A 26,395-nucleotide genomic window follows, 5' to 3' on the forward strand; every position below is an offset into this window, starting at 1 on the left:
GCAGTAAAGCAACTGAACTTCATTTCACAATCTGAATTTAATATCCAATATTATGTTAAGTGATGGCATATAATGTCATTACAGTAAATAGTATCATACTGTGAATTATACATCCATTCTGGAATTCATGAGTTGCCATAGTTGGCTTGTAGTAACTCTTTCTAGACTTAATATTATATACAGCACCAGCTGAAACCAACTACTTGTTTCCAAATGCTTTTGACTTCCTTAAATGTTCCACATTAGATCGTGAATTTCCAATCTTTGATTTCTATTTCATTATTTTTGTCAGTTTTAACGGAACTCTTTTCCTGATTCGGACAGACAAAAATCTTTTCTTCTAGTATTACAATTGTAACAAGCTCTAATCAAGGGCTTGAAATAAATATTAGAAGTTAAAATTAGCTGAGCAGAGTGATTTCTGAGAACTTTCACTCTTAAATAAGCAAGTAGAAAATCACTTCTAAAGCTGTTCAGAAATTACTAGCTAAAAGAACAACAGATCATAGAAAACTCACCTTGCTTCTCTGACATTTCTATCCAAACTCTCTTACAGCCTAACATACTCTGTGGTTTCTTCTCTCTTACTATGGCTGGCAGAGTATTTTGACAGTATCTCTAATAAAAAAAATCTAAAAAAATACTAGGGCTGATCAGAGGGAGATAAGGTAGGACTGTGTAATCTGCAGTCATAATCTAGCAATTGTTTTAACCCTGGAAGAACAGAGTGAAGTTGAACTGAAGGAAAGATTAGCGTGTCCTGCTGCCTCAAGAAGACTCTGACAGATTTCAGAAAGCACTGGTATCCTCACTTCAGTCATATTCCTTTGTTGTGGATTATTTTTGAGAGTGGAAGGATGCACTCAGCAGAGCACCTAACTCCTTGTAATTGTTTTGGAGTATTCATATTTTAAATGCTCCATATTAGAAGCACATTACAAGACCCCAGGGTGTGCATTACTGGGCAATTAAAGCGGTTCTTGGAAGGCTAACATCGTGAAGCTCCAGCCTTTTCTCTGCACTGTGTCCAGGGGAGGCTGTGATGGCCAAGGCACACACACCCTGCTGTGCTGCACCGCTTAATTAGTGCCGGGCTGCGCTCAAGGCAGTGCACGGAGCTGGGCTCAGCGAGACACTGGAGCCTTCTCTGCATCAGATGGCTCCCTCCAAAAGGGCTTGTGAGCATCCCAGTGATGCTGGCAAAGAGGGACAGCATGGGATGAGAAGAGGCAGCTTTGGGGTCTAAGGTGAAAGCCCCCATGGAGCCAAAAGTATCCCACCTGCAGATCGGTGCTGCAGAGGCATAAAGAGACCTGAATGTGGCTTTGGTTCAAACAGGAGACAGTCTTGTGTTTCTGGGCATAGGTTGAAATGCAGCTGAATTCACGGTTGAGTAAAAGAAGGGGGAGGGAAAGTCTTGTTTGCACAAAGTTCGAAATGGAAAGCAAGCTTTGTAACATGGTGAGGAAAAACAGCCAAGGGATTTAGGGGTGAAGGAAGGGAAATAGAAAGTCTGATAGTTAGAGCCTAATCCGATTTAGGAAAGGGCTTCAGTTCTTGCTCTGTCATGGACCTCTCTCATCAAGAGTTTGGACAAATGGCATTTCTCTCTGTGCTCTGTTTCCTGCCTGAAGTGTGAAGATAGGAGCATTGCCGTGCCACCTGGGGCACAGTGAGGACAGCTGGAAGGAGGAGTGAAGGGCTCAGACTCTCTAATAAACAGGGGCCAAGTAAGTGCTTCAGCGAGCTGTAGCACAGTGTTGGCTTCGTTCTCCTGCTTGAAGCAGAAGTGACATGTACCCTGCTGACAGAGGCTGTATGTGAAGGGAAATGGGCAAAGGCAACAGGAATCGTATTTCAGCTGTACAGCCTTTGGTGGTGGTGTTTGAATTTGCAACAGCAGATGTAATTGGGAATATCAGAGCTGCAGTTGCTATATAAAAGCCACAACATAATTTCTCATACGAGGTAGGGTGGGAGCAGTAGAAAAAATCTACTGCAACACTTAGAACCCTCAGAAAAACAGCTGACATTGGCAGGAGCAGCTTCCTTGCTAGCTGGCCTGAGGCTCTGGCACTCCCTGCCAAGACAGCAGAATGCCTTCAAACCCTGCCATATTCAGGGGCCACAAGCAATATTCACACATTCAAACTTGCTTCTATCATGAAAATTGCATTTTCTTCTCCCTACCTTTTGGAAAAAGAGAGAGAAGAGGGGCGATCATGTACTATGTTAGTATGTAGGCACAAGTATGGTAGATTAATTACACTGATTAAATTGATAGTCCTTAAAGGTGCATGAAGAGGGATTATCTGTTTTCTCAAAGCTTCCAAATAGATGAGAGGTCAAAATGGAGATGTCTTATGTACCTCGATACACAATCCCAGCCCTCTCTGAGGAGAATTGACTCTCTATCTGCTGTTAATCTGTAGGTCCCTCAATTTCACTGGGGCTAGACTGACACCATGCCAGCAGACATGGGGAAAAACGTGTCACTTTGTTCCAGGTTAGCCTGTTCACTATGAACACGAGAGAAAGCCCAATCCTGCCCATTTCTCTCACTGCATTTCTTGACTGCACTCTAAGAAGACACACGATTCACAGCATCAGTTTTACTATCTGAAGGGCTTAGAGAGGAGCTAGGATTTTTTTTTTTGTTGTTTTAAATCAGTGACCCATGATGACACCATATGGTTTTATTTCATTTAATTTGAGCAGAGCATTAACGTTCAGCTTCTAGCAGATCTCTACCCATTCCAGTTCTGCTGTGCTACATGGCACAGGTGCAGATATAAGGAAGAGGGGTAGAAGGACAGAAAGGAGAAGATGTCTGCCTTCTGAAACTAGATGTGCCAGGCTGGAGGCTGACCTTCCACCTCATTCTACTCAGCAGTAACATGCTGCTCCACGCCCCTGGCACTGATGATTGACAGTGGTCAGCCCCATGTGTGTAGGTTGCCCAGCCTGACCTCCTAGAATGAATTGTTGCATGAGGCTCTAAGAACCATTTGCCTACCTGGGAAACAGGTGTGCCTGAAGCTGTGTTATGCAAAACTGTGGCTACAGAACCATCAAGACCCAGGCTGGCTGCATGAGCTGCACTCAAGAACTGACTGCAGCATAGAAATGTCCCAACAGTCCTCAGGCAGGTGTTTCTACTTTTATTACAGTCATTTCATGTCTGGAATGCTTTCTTCCAGACATTCATTAAAATCCAAGCATTTAGAAAACATCATACAGTTACCAAAATATTGTAAGCAAACTTGATGCTGGGTTTTTGACATCCCGGTTTTAAGGCGAATTAAGGAAATCTTAAATGACAAAAAGAGTTCTATTGGTCTTGGATGTAGAAACACAGGGAGGAACAACCTGGGTCATCAAGTCCAAATTTTAATACCATAGGCAACCATGAAGTAGACATTCAACTCAGAGCAGCCACCAAAACATCCATCAAAGCAGCTTTCCCCCTCAACACATTCATAATCTCTGCAACAGAGGCCAAAATCTTTAAAACCAACAAGCCACATGAACAGAACAGAGAGAAAAACATCACTGGTAGCTAAAGTCCCTTTCACTAGCAAGACATTTCTGCCATGAAAAGGCCCAGAAATTTGTGACCTCTTAGGAATTAAGAGTTGTTTTCTGATTACACCTGCACTGCAATGGTGTGTAGCTCAGAGTGGCATCACAGTTGCCTCCAGCCTGGCTGGCTGGAGTGCTGGGGCAGTGTTCCTGCAGCAGGGTGGAGCTGGCAGGGGGCAGAGCTCACAGCGAGCGCCGCGCAGCGCGGCCGGAGCTGCCACCACAGCGCCCGTGCCAGCAGCTGAGCTAAGAACACCTACAGAAACACACGGGCTGGCCAAGGTTAAATATCTTAATCTGCAGCATGGCAACTTTTAATTGAAAGCTTTGCTTTGAGCCCATTTCCAGTTATTAAAATTCAGGAGTCTGTGCTGAATTCCTTGTGGACATTCATTTTGATTAACAGAAGACATGTGTGTACTAGGAAGGGAGTCTTGAACTGGGAGGAATCAGATAAATGTAGATAACATTCTCAGCCCTCTTGCAAGTTATGCCATACCTGGTATTTTGTGTAAAGCCTCAGATCTTGAAGATAAACAATTAGTTCAGCTTTCATTTAATACCAAGGTATTTCTGGCTTTCATAACTTCAAGGACCAGGTGGAAATGGGACCTGGCTGCCTCCCAAGGGGCCAGAACTGGAGGCAAAGGTAAAAAAATTCTTATTTACAGCATTGTGAATTTTATGCCAGGCTCCTCATTTTGGAGGGTATTGACTCAGGACTTTTTAACTTTTGGTTTTGGCATCTTTGTTTATTAGCTGTGTATTATCTCTCTATCCTGCAGAGTGCTGCACTGCAGTAAGTGCTTGCATGTGTTGGATAAGTAAATGTTTGCCTTTACAGGGATGTCATTTTGTGTGCCTCCCTTACACTTGTCAGAACAGGGAAAAATTTTCCCAGTGGACTCTTTACCATTAAAATATTTTTGAAAAAAACCCCAAACAAACAAAACAAAAACAAACAAGCAAAAACCAACCAACCAACCAAAACAAAACAAAACAAAACAAAACAAAACAAAACAACAAAAAAACCCCCAAACCAAACCAAAAAAACCAAAACAGTGCTGAGGATGTGTCTATTTAATCTTATGTTATTTTTACCTCAGCTTTAAAGAAATCAACAAAATTGTAAGAAGAATATAAGTCTTATTAGAATGGGAAAAGTGTGGGTTTTCTCTTTAGAATTGCCTTTTTCAGATGAATTGGTGACTATGCTGGTGACTATGCTAAAAAATAAAAATGATATGTTTTGATTTTATTGAAACTGCACTTAAATGTAGAATTCTAATAAAAATCTGGCTCAAAAACACATAGAAAGTAGTCCCAGAGAAGCAGAATCTTTCCCTTCCTGTTCTAGTCCTTGTTGTTCTTGGTATAATTTATTCCTTGCTTTATCGTGTCACCCAAAGCAGCTCAGCACAGGTGAGCACTTCAGGGTGGGGATGTTACACAGACTCCTGCATCAAGTTGGTGCCTGTCTCTGTAGGAGATGGTCTAGTTTTCATATTTATAGGACAAAGCCAGTTTTATGTAGTGGAAAGATCAATCTGTAGCCAATCTGTTAGGCTGATGTAAGTCACTGCCAGGTCTGGTGTTTGGAGATACAAGCTGTATGTTTATGTGTCCATATCATATTGGCAAATGCATTAGTGTTTAGTTCTTGGTATGTTTTAATTCACCACAAAGCCAGCATACTTGTTTATCTTTACCTGTAGATTTGCACTTATAACTGTGGCTACATGGAGTTAGATATTTGGGTCACATATTATATATTCAGGACCCATGAAGAATTAATACATATTTTTTCACGCGTTTAAAATTTTAACAGAATTTTGTGGGAAAATATTCAGATGTGTGGCTTGTAACCATCATCAGCTATTTATATGGACGCTTTTGTACAGTACTCACTTATTACAAATAATAAGCCACCATCAACTAGCATTAGTCTTTAACAAGGCTATAATATCTATGATGTAATAGCTAACATATCTGAATACTGATTCATAACTTATGTGGAACCTTAAGGCCCATACCTGTGTGTATATTTGCTTAATAGTGTAGGTTTGTGAATGCAGAACTGCTCTATTCTTAAAAAATATATCTGGCTTCCAGTTTATTAACTGCAGAACTCTGGGTTTCTCTGAGACTACAGCAACCTATTATATCCATCCTTTTCTGTTACAGTGGCTGATAAAGTACCCTCAGCCTCTGGGTCCCCTTTTCCTGGCTCCTGGATAAGTACAGTCTCTGTCCATAGAAGTTAGCAGATCAAGAGTTTATGTACATAATGCTCTGCAAAATAATTTGAATTAACTGAATGTGTGAAATTAAAGTGGTCTAGTTAAACTGCATTACACCTCTGGCTCCCTTGTTTAGAATTAATGCAGCTTTAATTTAGTTTAGCTTAATTCACTTTGGAAATGAAGTGAACTAAATTCAATTTAGGACACTTAAATTTTGAATGAGCACCTGAACAATGTTTTAATGCTTTTAACCAATGTACTTGCAAAGTTAATTCAGATTAATTTTCCTGTTTGACCCTGTGGAAACAAGACTGTTTTCTATTCCCTCTCAATGAAACCTTCTCAGCTGAGACTCCTTCAACAACTCCGAATTGACAACCAACCTCCCAAGAGGAGCAGTTTAAATGATCCTCCCACATGCACAAGTGTTTCCTTATCCCTACATCCCCATGCAGGCAACTTTTCTCCCAGTGAGCTTTCGTGATCTCTGAGGCTGATTTGTCTAGAGCTTGACTCGCTGAACCAGGCACTAGCTGGGGTAAACACAGCAGAGATACAGCAATTGTTTAGCACTATCTAAAGACCTGAGTTATAAATATTGAATTATTCAAATTTTGCAGTTTAGGATTTTGCAGTGGAATATGATATTGCAAATTACGATCTATTATTTCTGCAAATCATGATATTCTAGAGAATTTTAGTGATTTTATTCAGTTCCATTATTTCAAAACATGGTCCCCTTAATCTGAATTAAGTATGTGTTCACCTAATGAATCAGAATGCCTCCAGCTGTAAATCAGCATGTATTGAATTTTTTTAATCTAACTTCAGTTCAACAAGATCAGATGCAATCAGGATTCACAGGCAGAAGAATATAGAGGGATATAGGCAATGGTATTTAAAAAACTATACTCCCTTTACATTTTTTCTTGAATGTATTGTAGTCTGAGAAGACAGGAGATATCATAAGGTGAATCAAAGATTCTATCATGTCAGTTTTAAAATGCAGTTGTCAAATCAATCATGAACAAAATAACCTTAGAAGTAAGACAGAAGCCTATTTTAATGCAAAAATATTGATATTTTTAGAGCATCATTATGGAAATTTTGGAATTTTCATTACCTTCTTTAATTTTAAAACACACAGTGTATTTGGTCAAAAAGATACCTTAGGAGGGAAATGCTGTTAAATATATTTATCACAATGCAAAAAAGCCCTTGAAAATTGCATTTTGGAAAATCTCATCTCGGAAAGCAGCTGGCCTAAGATTTTGCTGAAAAGTCAAGCAGACCAAAAAAAAAAGAAGAAAAAGAAAAAAAACCAAAGAAAGCCACTTAAATGTCCCAAGCCATCCAGTATTTTTGATTAGATGATTAGGCAATATTTTGTGTGCTGTTTTTTATGGAGTTATTGCTTATTAATAGTGTTGTTTGATGGCTACAGCAGTCTCATATCTTTGAGCAATAGAAAATTAGCATGGTTTCACTGAAACAGCCACTGTATAATGCAATAAGGAGACAGACCTATATATTAATATGCTTGTGCAGAATGCACTTCAGCATATGTGGGCATCCATTTATGTGCAGCTAGCTAAGAGGATAGCACTGTAAGTAAAATCTAGGCTTTCAGTGTGCCTGTGCTGCTCTACAGGGCTGTACTGATGTACCAGTGTGTGTGTGTGTGTGTGTGTGTGCTTATGGGTTTGCACACATAGGCCATTGCAGGTCTGTCTGTCTGCAGGTGTGCTCCTACTTCTGTGTGTGATCTGGCTGTGCTGCTTGCTGAATGCCAATGAGCTTAGTAAAAGCATGTATGTATTTGTATCTGTGTGTGCATCTATCTGCATATGGATAGGCTTGCATGGTGTCTCTAGATCTGTTTCTTTGTGTGGTTTGTGTGTCCCTCCTGTGAGATGGATACCTCCTTGAGGCCTGATCTCAGTCACTGTGAGTGCTTTCATTCCCATAAAAGGCACCATCACTCAGCACCACAAACACAAACTGGGCACCAGGAGACTTGGATCCCTGTTGATGAAGTCTGTGAGAGAGCAGAGTCTTTTAATTCACTCTGTGCCTCGGTTTCCCCTCCCAGCCTTTTTTTAGACTGAGACTGAGGACACATGCTCCCTGCTACTATATGGGCGTAATGTAATGCCCTGTGTGAATGGCTCTATCTAGTTCAGTCAAGATACGAGTCATGAGAGGACCTTCTGATGCTCTGCCACTGCCTCCCAGAAACATTCATCCCTGCATGTACCTGCCTTTGTGTGTTCGTGTGTGGGGTGTCCATCTGTGTACTTTGTGGCTGGCTATTTGTAGTTTTTATCTCCCCCATGTACAAACAGAGCAGGGGAAGATGGAAAGGAAGGAGTTATTAAATGCCAAGCGGATATGCAATAAATCCCATTGATTTTACAAACTCCAGCTTGTCTTCAATCTCTTTCCGTTCTTTATCCTGGGGGCATTGCAACAAAACCCTATTTTAAATACCTTTTCTTTCCCTTCCCCCTTCCCCCTCCTCTCACTCCCAAAAAAGTGTCAATATTTTATTTGGATTTTTAACTTCGCTCCATAACAGTTGTTTGACCTCCTGACTCATGTGAGTCACATAAATTCTGGGACTTTATTCAGGAGCCATGTTCCTTCTATTGAATAAGCAATTTGGGAGGGTGAATTAATGACTTGTGCTGTTGCTGGAAAGTCCCTGAAGAAATATTAAAATTGCTTGCAGACCAAATCAATACTCACTGAACACCCAGCATGAGGACCTGGGCTTTTTAATGGCTACAAGCAGCAGCACTGGGTAGAGGAAGGGGAATTCCTGTACACACAAGGCACGCAGGCACACACAACCAACAGCAGCCTTCCCCAGCCTTGCTGGCTGTTTCAATAACAGCAGATTCTTGTGCACACAACCTGCTCCGAGCTGCTGCCTGCTGTGCCAGGGAAAGGACTCACAGTCCCGTTCCCCAATCTGCCTCCCAAGCAGATCATGCAGGATTTGCAAAAACTGGCAGTTTGGGCTGTGTGTTAAGCACTTGGGTTAGCATGGTCTGGCACAATCTGTGAGGCACAAGGAAGGTTGATTGTTTGTGCCATTATGAGCCTGTTCTGTGTGTCACTTTGTTTTACTCTCTAAAGAGGAAAGACACGAGTGCTGTGTTAGGTTTGAGAGTGCTGTTGTGGTTTGAGAAGAGGATTTGGCTGTTTTGCAGAGGCACATCTGTGAGATGGTTCTGTAGCTTTGGGTGCTGAACAGTATTTTCATCTGTCCACAGTGTGAATTTGTTTGGTTTGTGGTATTTTGTAGGATTTCCTTTCTTATAATGGCTTGTGTTTTGGTGAGGCTTGAATATCATGCACCCCTTCTTGTGTTGAGTGCCTGCATGATACTTTCGGTCATTAAGCAGGTGTCACTTCACTACACCAGCCTATTTCAACGCTCTGGGTGAAATCCTGAATGGTTCTGAGTGCCCTGGGAGTCCACCAGACTCACTAGGACATGAATGTGCTCAGTTGTGCTGTTCAACAAGGCTTTTAGTATTTGCTGCTCACTAGACTGACGACTGCCAGATTTTGCCCATACCCTAAGACCCCTCTGGCAAGGGTGGGTTTTGTTACCAGAGATTTCAAGTCTCCTTTGAGAATGTGGCCCCGTGTTTTGGTGTTTTGCCCTGTGGTTGTGAATGGCTGTTTTGTATTCGCTTGTTGGGCGGCTGTTATTGTGTATTAACACCAGGCTGGGTGTGCTTTGTATGACCGCATGTCTGTCTCATTGATTCCATCAGTATTATTTTGTAATCGTGTGATTGAGTTAGTGTGCATTTCAGGGCTCCTGTGTATTGAATAATGATGTCAGGGATTGGGTTGTTTGACTGGGTAATGGCCTCTTTTCAGTGTTGTAAGTGAATGTGTCCTTCTCCTGTTTCCCTGTCTCGGCTGGGGCAGGATCATTTACACTAGGTGATTCCTTAAGATGCTCACATGCACTAAAAGAATTTCCCTTTGGCTCACGAGCTCTCCCTGCCCTCTGGGCATGCTGAAGGTACGTCTCCTGTGTGTGTGTGACACATGGGGTGCCATGTCTGGCTGGCTCTCAGCTGCATGCTCCAAGGTGTGTGTGTCTTCTGGCGTACTCAGGGATCTTTCAGTTACGTTTTCGGATAAGGTTCTTCACAATTACATGCAAGACAATTCTGTGCAGTTTCAAATAAGATTTGACTGAGGCTGTGAAAGGATCTATAAATTACAACATGCCTTCAGTGAAGTGCATGCTTGCCTTTGCAAGGGTCTTCTTGTATGACTTTCTACATTAATGCATAGAAGGGCATCTGTGTCAGTTAACAGATGCCTCTGATCTGTGTGTGACTGACTAGCAATGTTCCCAGGTCTCAACTGACCTGGGTCTCTCCTATATGTAAGAAAGAATGGGATTTTGTGTCAGCAGCATTTAGCAGTAAATATATGTGTTAAGAAATTTTTAATGTACAATGAATCTCTGGGTTTGTGCAATGGCTTCTGACTTGTGCGGGTATTGTGCAGTAATACTTTAAGACAGTGTGGCCACATTTGGTCCCTTGGAAATGAACAAGAGAGTTCAGTTATTTTTCAGCTGATGATTATATGTCATTGCTGCATGAATTTATTTGCTCTGTGCAGGCAATGTGTCTGGCATTGGGCCTGCTCTGTCCTTCCTCAGCCATCAGAATTTAGCCCAGCAGTAGTCACATCCAGACAAAGTCTATGAAAAAGGCTGTGAAAGATCCAGAAAACTTCCAGAGAGAGTTGTCATTTGTACCCTCTCATCAAAATATCTCATCAGGGAAAGATCTATGACCTCTCTCAGTCAGGCCATCTATATGGCTGAGATTTAGCAAGGCAGTGAATTTAGCTTATATTTTTCAGTCAGGTTGCTAACAGGTAACTCCTTTCTCATCCTTGCATTAGCTCAGTCCTTGTAACTTCCTTTGCTCCCTTGTTTGTGCTCTCACACTCTTTTCCCCACTTTCTCCTCTGTATTCTGGCCTGAATTTGACCTTGAACAGTTTACATGATCCTTAGCCCGCCCACTTCTTTACCAGATCCCACCCCTCACACTGGGGCAGCAGCAATAGGGAGAAGAGAAAAAAATGAGGGAGTGAGGAAGGGAGAGAGGGAGGGAAAGAGGGAGAGAGACCTGTTTGAAAAATAATTGGAGGCTGTTAAACAGAGGAGCCCAGCATATCACTCTAGTAATGGAAATAAATTCCATTGTATTTGCATTTTAATTTTCCACATAAACAAAGGCCCGGAGTGAGCTGGCTTCGCCAGAATCACCGGCCAGAATTTAATTAGAAATGAAAAGTTTATAGGGTCCTCTTTAATGCGATTAATGCACAGTTAACATTTATCACATACATATGCTGGAATCGCCTTTTTTAAGCAACCACCGGCCATGAAATGAATTTCTTTTCAACTTTTTTAGCATGCGTGAGGAAGGCTGTCTCTGGTGAGGCGGTCCAGTGAGCACACTCCTGACAGCTTGGTAAACTGCAGCCCACAGAGGCTTAGTAGCCCCCATCCTCACTGAGGAAAGTTCAAGGTGGCTTAGAGGGAAGCATGGTCTAGTGGTTAAAGCCTGAGGTTGGGAGTCAGGGGATCTGGGTTGTATTCCCAACTCTGCCACATGCTCACTGCATGACTGACTTGCTCTCAGCATCTGTTTCTCTGGGTGTTAAAAATAAAAGAGAAATCAGCTAAAAGAAGATATCTCAGCCCCAGACCCCTCTGTGTCTCAGTCTCTCCAGCAGCTTGCCCAGCCCTGTTGTATGGGATCTGGATTGTATCCTGTACTGTGCTGACCTCTCAGCTCATCTCCCTGTGCTTGAGCATTCCTATGCCAGCTGCAGGGACAGAGGAACATCCCTGATGTGAGAGACTGGGCCTCCTGGAGGGACTTCTTTGCAGTGCCTCAGCTGCCTGCACATTCATATGCATCTCACACGGGCACAGGTTCCTATGGTTCCACATTGCTTCTGGGAGATACGCATCTTCCTGACAAAGAGCATGAGTCAGGAGTGGGACTAACTCTGCCTCTGAAATGTGGGAGCCCCAGCAGCCCTGCCATGAAGACCTGTATTCATGCTTCATGTTTCTTAAGGGGATCATCACATGCTGGCTTGGTCCAAAAAACTACTAAGAACAACTTGTGAGATACTTGACTTGAGTCCATCAAGGCTGAGCTTCAGATATGAACATAAACCTACTCAGGAGCAGCAACCAGTCCTCCTTGTGGAAGGGGTAATTATGCCTCCATCACCCTGAGGGGGCCTGAGAAGTTGTCCTGTGAGTGCTTATAAAAATCTTGAGCTTGTCTGCACATGAATGCTAGAGAAAGCAAGTCTGAATCAAGACAAATTATCAATATCCTTTCCTTGAAGAGCACAATGACAAGATAAAAGGCCAAAGGTGAACACCTCCCCTGTTAATCTGTGCCCCTGCCAGGGCCAGGAGGGTATCAGACTTGTCACCTCCCTGCCTTCTCATGAGTCCCAGAGGGGACTGTGGTCCCTTCCTTATGCTGCTTTCCCTGCTCTAGCTGTGTCAGACGGGCTGCAGCCCCCCTCTACTCCCACACTTCCTTTCCAGTCTTGCAGACAAGCAGAGTAAATAAACCAGGCCCATGGACACAGAGTGTTAGCGTGTTAGGGACACAGCAGGGGAAGGAGGAACATGAAACCTCTATTGATCCCTTGAGGAATGATGTCCCTTCCTTATCTTATCAGATTCTCTTCACTCTTCAATTATAGTCTGTTGAAATTGGCCTCTTAACCCAAACAAGATAACCTGGGTAATGAGGAAAAGAGTGCAAGGGGAGGGGAGAGGAGAGAAGGGCAGAGTCCAGTGCATTAAACTAAGCTATAATTAGAAATATCTCCTTTAGTGCAATCTCCTCTGCCCCCACTGTCCCCAGGTATCCTCTTCTTGCATCATGTATCAGGTGAACTACTGCACATCCAGTCCCTGATAAATGTATCATGTCATATACACCCCTCATTCCCTCAGTCACACTTGGTACCCACAACAGGCACGTCCCTACATTTGTGCATGACATTTTCTTTATATATGTATTTGCCCTGCCTTACACCTTTTGTGTTCACACATCTCAGCAGATGCCACTTTGTCATGCACACGTTTGCACACGTTTGTGTTACTGAAACTGCCCATCTCACCCAGCTGTGTTTCCTCTGCACACTGGTGGCACAGCTGCCAAAGCACCTTATCCCCACATCTGCCCAAAAGAACTGTTGGCAAAGATATGAGCACTGTTAGGGCTCCTCCCTGCATCTGGTTAGAGCCATAGCTCATCAGTGCACAAACAAGACTCTCTGGCCATCAGGAAGCAGTGGCACGGAATCCTGTGCAGAGTTCCACCTATTGCTGTGCCTCTGCTCACCACTGTGACTCCCTGCATGCAACTGCAGAGTTGTGACGTTGTTTCCATGGATAAGACTATTCTTAGTTCTTACACAGACCAACAATACCTGCTTGCCAAAAGTCTATACTCCCAGCTGGACATGTTGCCCTAGTGATATGCCCATGCTCCTCCTTGTACACATGTTGTGGGGTATAGGGCATGTCTCGCCCAAATATCCATTACAGAGAAGATTGTCTGGTGGAACAATAGAGACTCAAAGGTTTATCTGCACAAATGCACCCAGGTTTCCATGCTCAAATTACTTCACTGTGCACAGGGTGATCCTGGAGCATATTCAAGTGGTGCAGAAAGCGCTTTCATTTTGGAAGGTGGTGCTCTGAACAGTGCTAAGGCTTCATTTACAGGGCTGGCATCCTTCTCATGCATGCATGCTTCAAAAGACTGTGTTCCCCGGGATCACTTTATCCCTTGTCTTTCCCTGTGCCAGGGGCATTTCCTTATATACACATCCACCTGAAATGGGCCACACTCCCACTTCATGTCTCCCTGCACCACCAGCTCTCCCAGTTGTGTCCGTGGGTCATGAAGACCCATGGGTATGCCACAGGCATGTGTTTTTCTTTAAGTATTTGCAGGTCACAAAAACTCATGTAAGCTGCAATGGGAGTTTAGAATCAAGGCACTCATCTTTTTACAAATTTGTATGTGTTTTACTTGTGCAAGCATACAGACTCATCCATGCAGCTCCTCCCTGCTCTCCAGCCTGCACCCCTCACAAGAATCTGCATGCAGCCAGACCCACTTGCTCTGTCCCCATCCTGTCTGCCTTCATACTTACAGACCCTAAACTCAGGCACAAGTGTAGCCTGGAATTGTTAAAGCCACATAAGGGAGTTGGATGTTAATACTGAATGACTTGGCTTCTTATTTGGACAATGGCCCAAACTGCCTTCTGGAAAGCCACAGCAGGTCTGATTTTGACAGTATACAATTCAAATCAGCTTTAGCCTTTCACTCCATCCTTATCTCTTGCCCTTTTCTTATCCAACCCTACCCAACCGTGCTCTCTTCCTATTCTGGAAAACTTCATGTTGTGGCTCATCTGTCAGAATCAGCACTACAAATATTGTCTCTTTTAAACTCTAAATTTGCTTTTTGTTCCATAGAGAAAGGGAATCTGGGACATTGCACAATTTCCACTCTACCTCTGCTTGCACTGCCTTGGCACAGTTTTACATAGAATATCCCTGAAATACACTCGGTTTGCAAACATGATATCCCTTTTTACAGAAATGTTATTCCTTCTCTTTCTCTTCCTCTTCTCATCTCCTCCTGATTTTATAAATGAATATGTATTTTTTTGTGTATGTGTGATTTATTTATAAATGTTTAATTTTTCAAGTTCAAAAGTCTGCAATTAAACAACCAAGAAGTGGCATAAATTTAGGCAAATATTAACAGCAGGTACTGTTACCTAGCTACATCATGCTGTCGTCTTTCTTTTTAGAGACAGATTACCAAAATTTGATCTTAAAAGAATTTTTAAGAAACAGAAGTATACTGAAAGACATTATTCCCTTTAAGAAGGGCCCAAATCTTAGTGCTTAAATAATATAGTGCAATTTTAAAGTGAGAGCTTGAAAGTGGGCAGTTGGGTAATGAGGTTGCTGTTGTATTTTGGCCCTGCTTAAAACAAATGAGGATTACTTTTGTGAATCAAAGGACTGGGATATTAATCCTTCCTCACCAATGAAATGAGTGCTCTTTTTATTGCCAGAACTATGCAAACTACTCTGGAGCTAGAGGTGGTACGGGGCATTCTGTCCAACAGATGTGTGAGGGTTTCTTTTGTGACTTTGTTGTCTTGGTGCAGTCTCTGCTTTCCCTCGTGTAAATTAGCAAACAGACATCAGTCTGCCTTGCAAAATATGGGTACCACCCTTCTCAAATGAAATACAGTGATGGGCATTTTGAGCAGAGCTGATCACTGATCTTGAAGCAATTTGTCTTCCAAGCAGATATGGCTATTGAACCCTCATGCCTTGGACCCATACAGAGAGGGAAGAATTCTTACCTTGGAAGGAGGAGGATCTGCTGAAAATGGAGCTAAATGCAGGAATAGTAAATTTGCCCCCAGGAGAGAACAATTATTAGAGGCAAACTCCATCCTACCTGTGTATGTGTGCATGTGTTAGGGAGTTGCTGGAAGCCTGGGGAACAATATGCTGTGCAGATTTTAGAAATGCTACAGGTACTGCAGAGCTAGGGGATGACAAAAACAAGAAATGTCCTCTTTCTGTTTTTCACAGAGGCAAAGACAAGCCACCAGAATCTCCCTTCCTGAATTAACAGTGAGGTTTGGGTAAATCTTTCATATATAGCATTTTCTGGGAAGTGTATCTGTGTACTCACGGTTCGTAAGCTCAGGCTTTTGGCACATCACTCTTTCTCCTCTCTGTCAAAACTAGTACACACATAAATCCCAAGCCAGACAAAGGACAAAGGAATATCCTTCCCTGACTGCCTCAAACTCCTGCATATGCTTCCTTTTGTGTTCCAGCATTTTGTGTCACCATCTATGTGCCTGCTCAGAGATGTGTTCTCTACCATATACCAATATGTGGTGTCCAACCAGCAGGCACGTTTTACCAAAGGTACCTATCTGCCTCACTTAGAGTCCCTGTACAAATGTCCTGTACAAAAAAATGCAGTATAGTTCAGCTATTTTGTTCCCCACACTCACCTCTGAACACATCAACCTTTCAAATTTGCCTACTATATACTAATGTATACCCTCTGTACTCCTTCTATGCCATCACTCCTCCTCAATGTCTATATGGACAGACATATTCTCTCCATATGTCTCAAACATTTCTTGCATATATCCTGTCATTCTTCATACCCCAACCACAGCTATTCCTCTCCTATGGCTCCAGGATTGAACTATTGTGTTGTCCATTTCCCAGTGACAAGGGGTCTAGTTACAGGGTTATTGATTAGTTTTCATGCAGACAGATGGATCTGCCTTTGGTCTCCCCACCAAAATCCACCTCTGTATGGGCTGATTGTCACTGCTCCAGGGATAGGATTTCACCAGGAGACCACCCTCCATGCAAACATCCTTCACCCAGGCCACGGATGGTAATAAATGGAGTCAGGCTGAGCCATAATAAAAGCAATTGAGTGGGTTACCTGTGCAGACATGAGATTTATACCTCCTCATATTTGATGTGATTGTTTTATTGAGTTCTCAGTGCAGTTAGGATGCCATTTATTTATTTATTTATATGCCTACTTATCATGGAATAGGGGGGGAAGCTCTTTCAGCCTAGCTGGTGTTCAGCCTCTGTCTTGTCAAATATGAGCCTACAGAAAAGGACTCTCCAGTTTTGCTCTGCGTTTTGCCTAGGCTTGGACTTGACGAGTGAGCCCTTCCCACATATCTCATTTTCTATGACAGACAAAGATGTTTGTTTCAGGACCCCTGAAACCTTGAGGACTGTCTGAATTATGAGCCTAGTAGAAGGTAAGGGGCTGATGTAAACCAAGACGTGTGTATACTGATTTTCTAAAAGCACCTCTTGGAAGAAATTCCTATTTACACTGTGCCTGTATTGGACAATGGTTTTTGATCTATGCACAGAGCCTCTTTATGATGTTGCAATAGAAACAGTAAGCACTGGCATTGCTTCTGACTCTGTGATCACATGTGAGCATTGAGAAATATTAGCAGGTGTAAATTGATTGGAAATGAATATTTGTAAGTGCACCCTGAGGAGTTTGGAAATCAAGTGATTTTCAGCTGAGTAGATAGCCATATAAGTGCTGCAAAATCAGCCCTCACTTGCTGGCAACAGAGAAAATTGGAGGCTAGTGCTGAGTATCATAGTGTCTAGTATTTCATCACAAACCTAACCGTGGTTTTTTGGGTTTTCCTGCTCCTCTAGTCGAGTGGTAGCATGAGAATTTCATTTTTCATTTAATAAAATATGTTGCCAGTGCTTGTGGGGGCTTGAAAAGGGACCTGTCAGCTCTCAGAAGACTCAAAGGACTGCATTGTTAAGATGTTTTTAAAGTTGTTTAATAGGAGTCAAATATCCAGATCCCCTTTAAAATTTAGAGTAGAAAAGAGAAAACAAGTGAAAACAAACCTACATTGTATTACAAGTGCTCATGATTCTTATGCCAATTACACAGTTTAGTCTCTGCCTTGGCACTTTTGAACAGTTGGGACTGATAAATATAGCAATGCAGCTATAGGCTCCAATAGATTAATTTGGATTACAGTGGAAAAAATCCTCATTCCTGGTAATCTCAGTTTAAAAAATAAACATTCGAGAGAAGAACTCAAACCTTTCTGATGCTTTCATGAGTAGCAATCGTTGTTAGAGCCATCTACACACAGATGGGGTTTCCTAAATCCCCATTGAGCTATGTGGATGTCAGACCAATGGCAAATGCTTTTAGAAGTCTCTAGTTTTCCATTTACAGAGACCAACACCAGAAGTGTGCTCTCTAAATATTTTGCTGATTTTAAGTGGAGAGCCTAAATTCCATTTGAATTTCTCCATGCCTTAATTAAGGACAATGGAATCTAAGTGAAACTTACCCTGCTCAACTGTTTAGAAGCCATATACTGTTATTCAAGTAATATTAAAATATTTTGTTTGAAAAGGCTTTGGGGTTAGAGATGGCAGCTTTTTGACAATTGATATAGGTCTGAAAACACGACTTTGTTTTGTGTGCACCATGCCATCACATCATAAAAAGTCCAGCTGACCTGCTAGACCATTATCTGTCTTTAGCCAACGCAAGATTATTTCTTATTGTATATTTGCTTGATATTAATGCCACCAAATTATATATATTCCAAGAAATCAGGAATTCCTATGGGATGCAATTCCACATTTTAATGGACCTCCCTATCAGGGGATACCTTCTGCTACCATTTAAATGTTTCCTTTCTTATTACCCTCCCTTCATTCCTGCCTATAGTGCTTTGTTTAAATGTGAATAATTCCTTTCCTGTTGGAAGGGCTATGCCCTTCAGATCACTATATTGTTCTCACCCCTTCGTCATTTCTTGGCCAAGCCACTTATATTTTCTCCTCTTTTCTCCCAAAGTCAAATGAGTTTTTTTCACATAATACTGATTCTGGTAAGTGAGGTTTAGCTGCACAAGACTCAGTCACCCAGCACAGAAGTGCAGCTACCTTCATGGCAGAATGCAGTGATAATTCAGTAGTTGCAAAATCTTAAAAATATTTAACTTCCAGGAAAAAAAAAAAATCAAGCTTTTTATACATCTGTAAAAAAAGGAAGGGCTGGGATTTTTAGGCGATAAAGGGGCCGATACGGTTCTGAACTTCAAGGTTCACAGAACAGGGAGTTCAAAACTTCCCAGGCACAACCAATTCTACTTTCTGACTGGCTCTGTTGAGCTAATATCTCTGCAATATGAAAATGAGAAAAAAATGCAGCTAGCTTATTGTATTTTCCCCCATACAACCTTCCAATAGCCAGAATACGGTGAATAAGACAAAGAGAAATGCTGTGAGCATTCATTTACTCTTTCAGCTGCAGTAACATTGTCTGTAACCTCTGCTTTATGAGCCTGTCCTTTATTTGTAATGATAAAAAGAAGATAATACCAGGTTTGTGTCTGATGGAAAAGTGTCTGAATTTAAAGGAGTGTATTCCCTGTAATGAAGACTTGTGTGACCCGATTACATTTTTTGCTCAGCTGAAAGCAACTGGCAGTAGAAGTCTTCTACCTTGACAGCATGCCCTGATGTAGGAAACTGCATAGGACTCAGCATCAGCATGGGAGAGAAGATTCCTGCTAGAATCCTGAATCTCTTCTGTGCACACTAGGCAGTGCCAGGTTAGAAGTCCTGGTAACCTCTGTTGAGTACTGTCGGACAAGTTTTCTTCATCCCTCCCTTGCACCAAAAGAGTGTCAGACAGAGGCAGATCCAGTCTATAAGACAAGTTGAGTATTTGGTGTCTATATGGAGAAAACTGACTCGTGCCTACTAAGTAGCAGCAGTGGCGAAGGTCTGAGTGATGCACACACCCACACACACCCCTGCAGGTTAAAACTCGGGCAGTTCACCCTGAGTTCACTGCAGACAATGCAGTTGTCACTGCTTTTGATCACTATGAACAAGCTGCCTATTAGAGATACTCTGTACTCTTCCACCTTCTCCCGAGACTCATTACCTGTCTTCCAAGAATTCCAGATTTGTTCAGGGGGAAAAACAAGAAGAGATTCACAGTGACTTTGGCCGGGATGTCATTGGGGAATTCTCAAGTACCACTGGCTAGCGAGGGTGGCTCAGAAAGCTCTGTTTGCATAATACTGATTTTTTTCCCCATGTAACGCAGTCCCTGCCCTAATGTGTCTGATTTTTGCCAGACAATTGTTTGTTTGAAACATTACATTTACCTCAACTGCATGATCTAAAGCCTCAGCTGATGTAAAACAACTTGGCTCCGGTTTTGAACTTTTTCACTTTTTGTGTTGACCTCGATAAATATTTTCAATGAAAGATGATGCTGAGTTTTACAAAAGTAGCTAAAAGCTGTTATTTTCATTTTGCAAATGGCAAAACAGCCTTCTAAGGAGTCCGCGTGACCTGCCTAAGATCAGTCAGAAAATTAATGCCAAAACTGGTAAGAGAGATCTGATCTTCAAATCTGCCTTTCTTTGCTCTAAACTACAAGCCTGCTGCAGCCACTGAAATTGGCCATATGCTCAATAATATTTCAGTGTACAAGTATATTTCACTGCTCTTTATAACCCAAGTCAATGTACATGTCTTTCCATAAGTATTTTTAAAAGCACATAATTATTGGAGACTTTAACTAGGCATCATTAGCCAATTGTTATATCGTGAAAATGGAAACATCTCCCTAAACCATATGCTTAACACTAGAAATTAATGGATACCCAATACCTAGCACAAGATCGAAAAAGCATCCAGCAGTTTGACTGAGATAATATATCCACTAAACTCTATTCTTTGCCATGGGGTATTAGTTAAATCTGCTCTCAGGAACTCAGGGTCCAAAGGGTACCCAGAAGACAGACTGAACTCTGAAATGCTTTACCTTTGGCATGCCTTGACTATGAACTAACTGGGAGTTCCCAGTACTGAACCCGGCCATCCAAGAACTGGGATAGAGGTACAAGTCAGGGGGAGGTTGTTTTACTTTGCCTTTCTGGACCTCACTCATTAATCCAAGATAATTCATTAATTTAAGAGAAGCAGGAAATAGCTCTTAAACGACAGTGTCCGTTGCATAACTTGCGTTGCCGTGAGCGTATGTCCGTCATCTGCTCCATCCAGTTCCTACTAACGTACACTGTCTCATTCAGAAGATTTCTCTGGGATGATTATCATCTCATGAAACCTATCTTCTTAAGTGAGCTATATGTTCCGCTAAACAAAGGAAAAGTTCTCACTAAGATCTGCCTCCAAGTTTGTTTTTAGGAGACTGCCACAAGGAACACCTAAATTTAGCGGTGTCTAAATTCAATTGAAATAGTCTAACCTGAAATGACCAGAGATAACTCATTTATAGTCATATGATAGATGGAAAAGTTTGGGCTGGCAGAGCGCTCAAGAAGCAAGGTGCTCAAGCAATTTAAAGCATTAGTTGCTTACCGAAGAATGAACATCTCCTGCCATTTGCCTGCTTCTCAATTACATGCACTGTGTGTGAGCTTACATATATACATGCACATATGCACATTTGTATGTATGTATGTGTGTATACCTACACATACACAACTGGTTGATACTGCATAGTTCTCAATGTGTGAAGTGGGAACAGGAAAGCTGTTGGCACAGAGATAACTGATCTCGATCCTGTCATTTCTGATACACTTTCCTTATTAATTCTTATATGCTCTAGATTTTTCCCGTAATTTAAAGAAATCTACTGCATAGCAGAAGACTTTAGTATTTTTTCCTGAATCTTGACAGGGTAGTTAGGTCATATTTTTTTCACTAGCTCTCGTATCTACCCTTTATGTGCATGAGTTTGGTATGAAAAAGTTTCGGATAAAACTCAGAACTAAGTAAAATGTTGACCCAAATGCGTCTGCTATTCTCAGTGTAATAGTGACAGATCAGTGCAATGTACACACACAGAATTTAAGAAAAAAAAATTAAGTGTTTAAGGGAAACTTTTAAAGCGGAATCAAAACTGTGTTTTTCCATAGTCCCTCACCCAAAGACCTTTATTAATGTTAGACTAATTCCCAGAAGGAAAATGAAATGCAATTAATACATTATTTTAAAATCTTATAATAACCACAGGTAATTTTTTTCTGTGTAAAGGGACACGTCAGTTTTGAAGCACAATATTCACAGTCTATCTAGGGATATAGGTAACTTATTTTTCTATAAATGCCTTACTAATTCCCTAAAATGTTAAAATGCTCCTAAAAAGCTCTAACTGTTCTAGACACTGGGCAAAATCAGATTTTGCACTGGAAACTCCACATTTTGCAAAAGTAAGAAGACAGATATTTATTGATGGCTAGGTTTTAAATTTGTCATCTCTCTGAAGCTGCTCAGAGACTGTTAGATTAACTCCAATTTGTGGTTGGTGATCAGAGAGATGACAATTTACTGCAGGTAAGGGATTTGCTTTTACAAAGAACTGACCCGATTCTGTATGAGAATTTTTACAATGAGGAAGAGAAAAATGTATATTTAAATTGTGAGCTTCTTTTTGTGTTTTGTGGGTTCTGTGAGCTGGAGTCATGAAAGTCACTGGAGTGATGAAGTTCACGCTACTCTCCGCAGCACTAAGATTGGGCCCTAATATACTCAGTATTTCCTATTTCACTGCAATTTTTCCCAGTTTGCTGTCCCAATCTTGTCTAGGACAGGCTTTCAAATTTTAAGACTTGTGTTATGGGCTCACTTCCTCACATATGTGAGTTTTGGGGAGCCTCATACAAAGGCGAACAGTGGGAAGTTTGGTCTGAATTTTAAAAGGAATGAAGAAAGACTGAATCATACTAAGCTAAAATGCTCTCGAGCCATGGGGACTACACACTCAAATGCCATTGCCATGGTGGGTCACAGCTGAGCGTCTCTAGTAAAATAATACTTAGCAGCTACAGAACACTTGTCCTCAAAGTATTTTATAAGCACAATGTGACATATATTTCCACCTCTTTCTGAGAAAAATCTGTTTTCATTTCCAGTATGGGGAAACTGAGGCACAAAACTTCCAAAACCCTGCTGCAGACTGGTAGCATGGTAGGAGCTAAATCTGGTGCTCACCTTTCTGCCTGGGACAGCACAGCCCAGACGTGAGGCACTGGGTCCAGCAAGCATAAGACTGAGACTTCAGTGACTTTTGGATATTGAGATCCCTTAAGCTGGCTGAGGTATAAATATGTGTTGTGTCCATATATGCTATTTCTCCAAAAAGCCTATGGCTGTTCCTCTGGACTTCCATACCACCCGCTCAATTCCTTACAGGGATAGCTGTCTGTCCTTCCAAAGCTGCCTTTGTAAGGTGTCTGAATGTCAAACTGTTATTATTTCAATACCTGACTGAGAGAGTAACAGAGACCTGGAGGTTTTTTAGGAGGGTGTATAATTAGCCGATCAGTATTATGTTACCCTGTTCATAACTTAATAACCATTTTAATACAGATGGCACACACAGGGATAATTTCCTAGGGTAGCCTAGCAGTATATTACAGAGACAGTGTGTCTGAGGGAATCTTTCTTAGCCAAGGTACATTCCACTAGCTAATTCTACCTGCTGTTTTCAAGATGATTTGGGATAATTCCATATCATTTGCAAAATATTAAAACCCATTTATATAGGATGCCAGATTTAGAAATACACAGTCTGAGTTATTAGACATATTTTGATAAATCTGCCATGAAAAGTGCAAGACAAAAAAATGCCACTGTGTTTTCCTTGCTATTTTTTTTTGCTTGTTTTTTGTTACCCTTGCTATAAATACACCAGGTTTTAATTATGGTTTTTTTTTTTTTTTTTAATCTGGCTAAATTTGTTATATATCAAAGGGGCCAGTATACCAATTTGTGCATTTTATCTACATAGACACTACAAAACCCTGCATGCTTATTTATACATATCCTGTGTATGTTTATTTGACTAGGAAGAGCCATACATTTGGAATTGCGCCTGAAATTTCATGTATTTTTACTCTGTTGGTGAGGTATTTCATGCCTACGTACATACCTTTTGCAAATAGTTTTGCCTTACTGTTTCTAGAGGTTGTATTTCTGTGGGGACAGTCAGGGTATCTGTACATCCATAACACTAAAACAGCGTAATTGCTTTTACTGTGTGCACAAGAGTGTTGTGTTGCCAAAGTGTGAAGATGTGATGTACGTTGTGTTTGAATGTGCAGGCATGTGAACAGTGTGAGCACTTTGATGTCTGTCAGTACTCGATTACATCTATTCCCTTTTCTCCTGCATCGATCCTGGGTTTTTTTGCCTGTCATATGGTTATTTTTGTCACCTCAAACCTGGGACCAAATCTGAGTCTCTCCAACAACAAAACCAACAAAATCTGCACCCTAGCAGCCGGGGGAGGAAATGGGGAAGGCGGAAGGGGGGAAATGGTTGGCTAGTGCGAAATCGATTCTGCTGCTGCCCATCCTTCTGCGAGGGCAGGGATCAGACCGAGTCGGGGCCGCAGGGACCGCGGAGAGCAGCGCTCCCCACCCAGCCGGGTACAGAACCGCCCGGCAAATTTAACCATTCCCTCGGGCTACCGATGGGGAGTGAGCCGGGGGCGTGGGTGCCAAGGAATCCTTCCTCCCGCGCTCAGCGGCTCGCGGCTGCGAGCCCGGCTTGGCAGGAGGTGACGGCAGCCTTTCGGCTCAGAGCGCTAATACCCTGGCAAGGCTGGAGGTCATCTACACCCCGGCAGGGGTGTTGGAGAGACACGGCAAAGCCCGGCTCCGCAGCCCGGCAGCTCTGCAGCCCGAGCAGCACCCAGCCCTTGCGGCAGGGCCGGGCTGCTCGGCGGGAGCAGCGCTGCCGGGTCCGGCTGCAGCGAGCCCCGGGACACATCCGCGCACCCGCTGCTCGGGGCGGCCGCTGCGGGAACGGGCGGCTGCTTTCGGTCCCGCTGCCCGGACCTGGGCTCGGAGGTCACGGCGGGGCCGGGGACTGGCGGGCCATGCCCACGGGTCCCGCTGCGGGCAGGGGACTGGAGCAGGCTGGGTCTACCCTGACAGAGGAAGGATTAGGCCATTCTCGCTGTTGGAAGGGGTTTTATGGGGCCGTAAAGATGCGACTGGGCCGCGAGCTGCGGGGTTTCTCTTACCTGTTTATGGAAGAGACGCTGGGGACCGTGTCGTTGTCGCAGATGCCCTCGGCCAATAGCCTGTCCCGGATTTCCCAGGCGAACATTGTCGGGTTTTGTCTCTTGTACTCGGCGATTTTATCCACTACTTTGGGGGTGGCCACTTTGGGTTTGGAGCCTCCGATCACGCCGGGCTTAATGCTTCCCGTCTCGTAATACCTGCACAAAAGATGATCAGTGGCCTGCCGTGCCGGGAAGGCTCCGCCGTCCCCGAGCGCTCAGAGCCGCACTGGCCCCGGGAGCGCCCCGCGGCCCCTGCCCCGTGCCCACCTCGGCTGCGGCCCGCGGGTACGCGGCGTCGGGCCGTGGCCGCTCGGGCGCTGCATGTCGCCGCTCCGCGAGTCGCCAGCCAGCCTGACCTGGGGCTAAGGCAATCTCTTCGCCTCTCTAGGGCTCGCTCTCCTTTCTATGTTTTGATTTTTTAGGAGGGATCCTTTTTTGTTGTTGTTGTTTTTTTTGCTTGTATTTGTGTGTGCTAGAAGCGAGGGGCGCTGCCTCCCCCTTCACCCGCTTTACGCGCACACACTTCTTTCAGACCCTGGGATGGGGAAATAAAACAGAAACCCCGTTCCCGATGCAGCGGTCCGGAGGCGAAGGCCGCCGAGCGGGCTGGGGCCGGGCGGCGGGGATGGGGGCGTGGGGAGCGGGCGGCGGCGGGCTCGCACTCCCCCGCCTGCATCTCCCAGCCGGCCGCTCCCAAGCGGGGCGCTGCCCGGGCTGCGGGTGCGGGAGTACGGTTTATCCCCGCCTCGGGATCCCTCTAAAGCGTCTGCTCGTACAGGGCAGCTCCAGCCCACTCCCCGCTGTGCACCAGCTCTGCTGCCGGCAGCGTTTGAGTCCCGGTTTCGGCGGGCACAGCAGCGCGTACCGCTCGCACCGGCAGCTGGGGATCTGCTCTCTCTGCTTCGCAGCCGAGCGGCCGGGCCAGGGCCCTGGCTCTCCCCGAGTAGCCCCTAGGGATATTGCACACCTCATTTGGCGGCGATCGGTTACCGCGGGCCTTTATTTATTTATTTATTTGCCCCGTTGTTTGTTTATTTACCCGTGTATTTGGTAAGGCTGCTTACGGCTTGTTGTGAGTTAGGATTTTTTTTTGTTGTTGTTCTTGCTGGATTGGGTTTTTTTTTTTTTTTTTTTTTTTTTTTTTTTGTCATTCTTTCGTTTTCTTTCTCCTGTTCCTTCTCTTTCCCGCCCTTCCACCCACTCTTCTGAAATTATTTTGTCTTCCCAAGAGTTTTCAAACACTGCCGGTGTGGGAAGGGAGGAGGAGGAGGAGGAACACGTCCTTGCCAGCTGGAGGAGGGGGCCCTGCTCAGCCGCGGGCTCCCACTGTGCGAAGGTGCCGGGGCCGCTCGGGGTCGTGGCGAGGAGAGCCCGGTGCCGAGGGAAGGGCGGAAGGTCATACTGGAGCGGGGAAGGGATGCGGCGAAGCAGTCTCAGGGGAGGGGAAGGAGCTGCCTCTTTCCTTACCTGCCCAAGATCTTGCTGACACAACCGTGGCTGACCCGCAGCTGCCTGGAAATGTCACAGGGTCGCACCCCCTGGTGAGCCAGCTCCACTATCCTTTGTCTCACCACGTCAGGTAGGGGCCTGCCGTTCACAAACACCCCCCCGAGCTGGTTCACACCCCCGTGCCCTGCTGGGGAAAGAGAAATAAAAAAAAAAACACAACAACCCACGCACACCAGAAACACACCGTTAGTCGTGGATTCTTTACCACTCGAACTACAAAATCTCCAGTTATTACAGATGGATGGAGGTAATGGCGGGG

The 26,395-nt window shown here is 43.6% G+C and overlaps 1 protein-coding gene and 1 long non-coding RNA gene across 4 annotated transcripts in view; one reads left to right on the forward strand and one right to left on the reverse strand.

The window, feature by feature from the left end:
- Positions 1–26,395, reverse strand: part of PAX2 (paired box 2) — an 84,671-nt gene that overhangs the window by 53,855 nt on the left and 4,421 nt on the right. For all 3 annotated transcript variants that reach the window (XM_079313163.1, XM_079313164.1, XM_079313165.1), the window contains exons 2-3: positions 26,095–26,260; positions 24,586–24,783 (exon numbers count right to left, since the gene is read on the reverse strand). In XM_079313163.1, the coding sequence (XP_079169289.1) occupies positions 24,586–24,783; positions 26,095–26,260 (364 nt within the window). The remainder of the gene's footprint in view (positions 1–24,585; positions 24,784–26,094; positions 26,261–26,395) is intronic.
- Positions 1–26,395, forward strand: part of LOC306805021 — a 101,720-nt gene that overhangs the window by 53,113 nt on the left and 22,212 nt on the right. The gene's annotated exons all lie outside the window — the stretch shown is intronic.

The sequence above is a fragment of the Erithacus rubecula genome, assembly GCF_903797595.1.
Source record: "Erithacus rubecula genome assembly, chromosome: 9".
NCBI classification, from domain to species: domain Eukaryota; kingdom Metazoa; phylum Chordata; class Aves; order Passeriformes; family Muscicapidae; genus Erithacus; species Erithacus rubecula.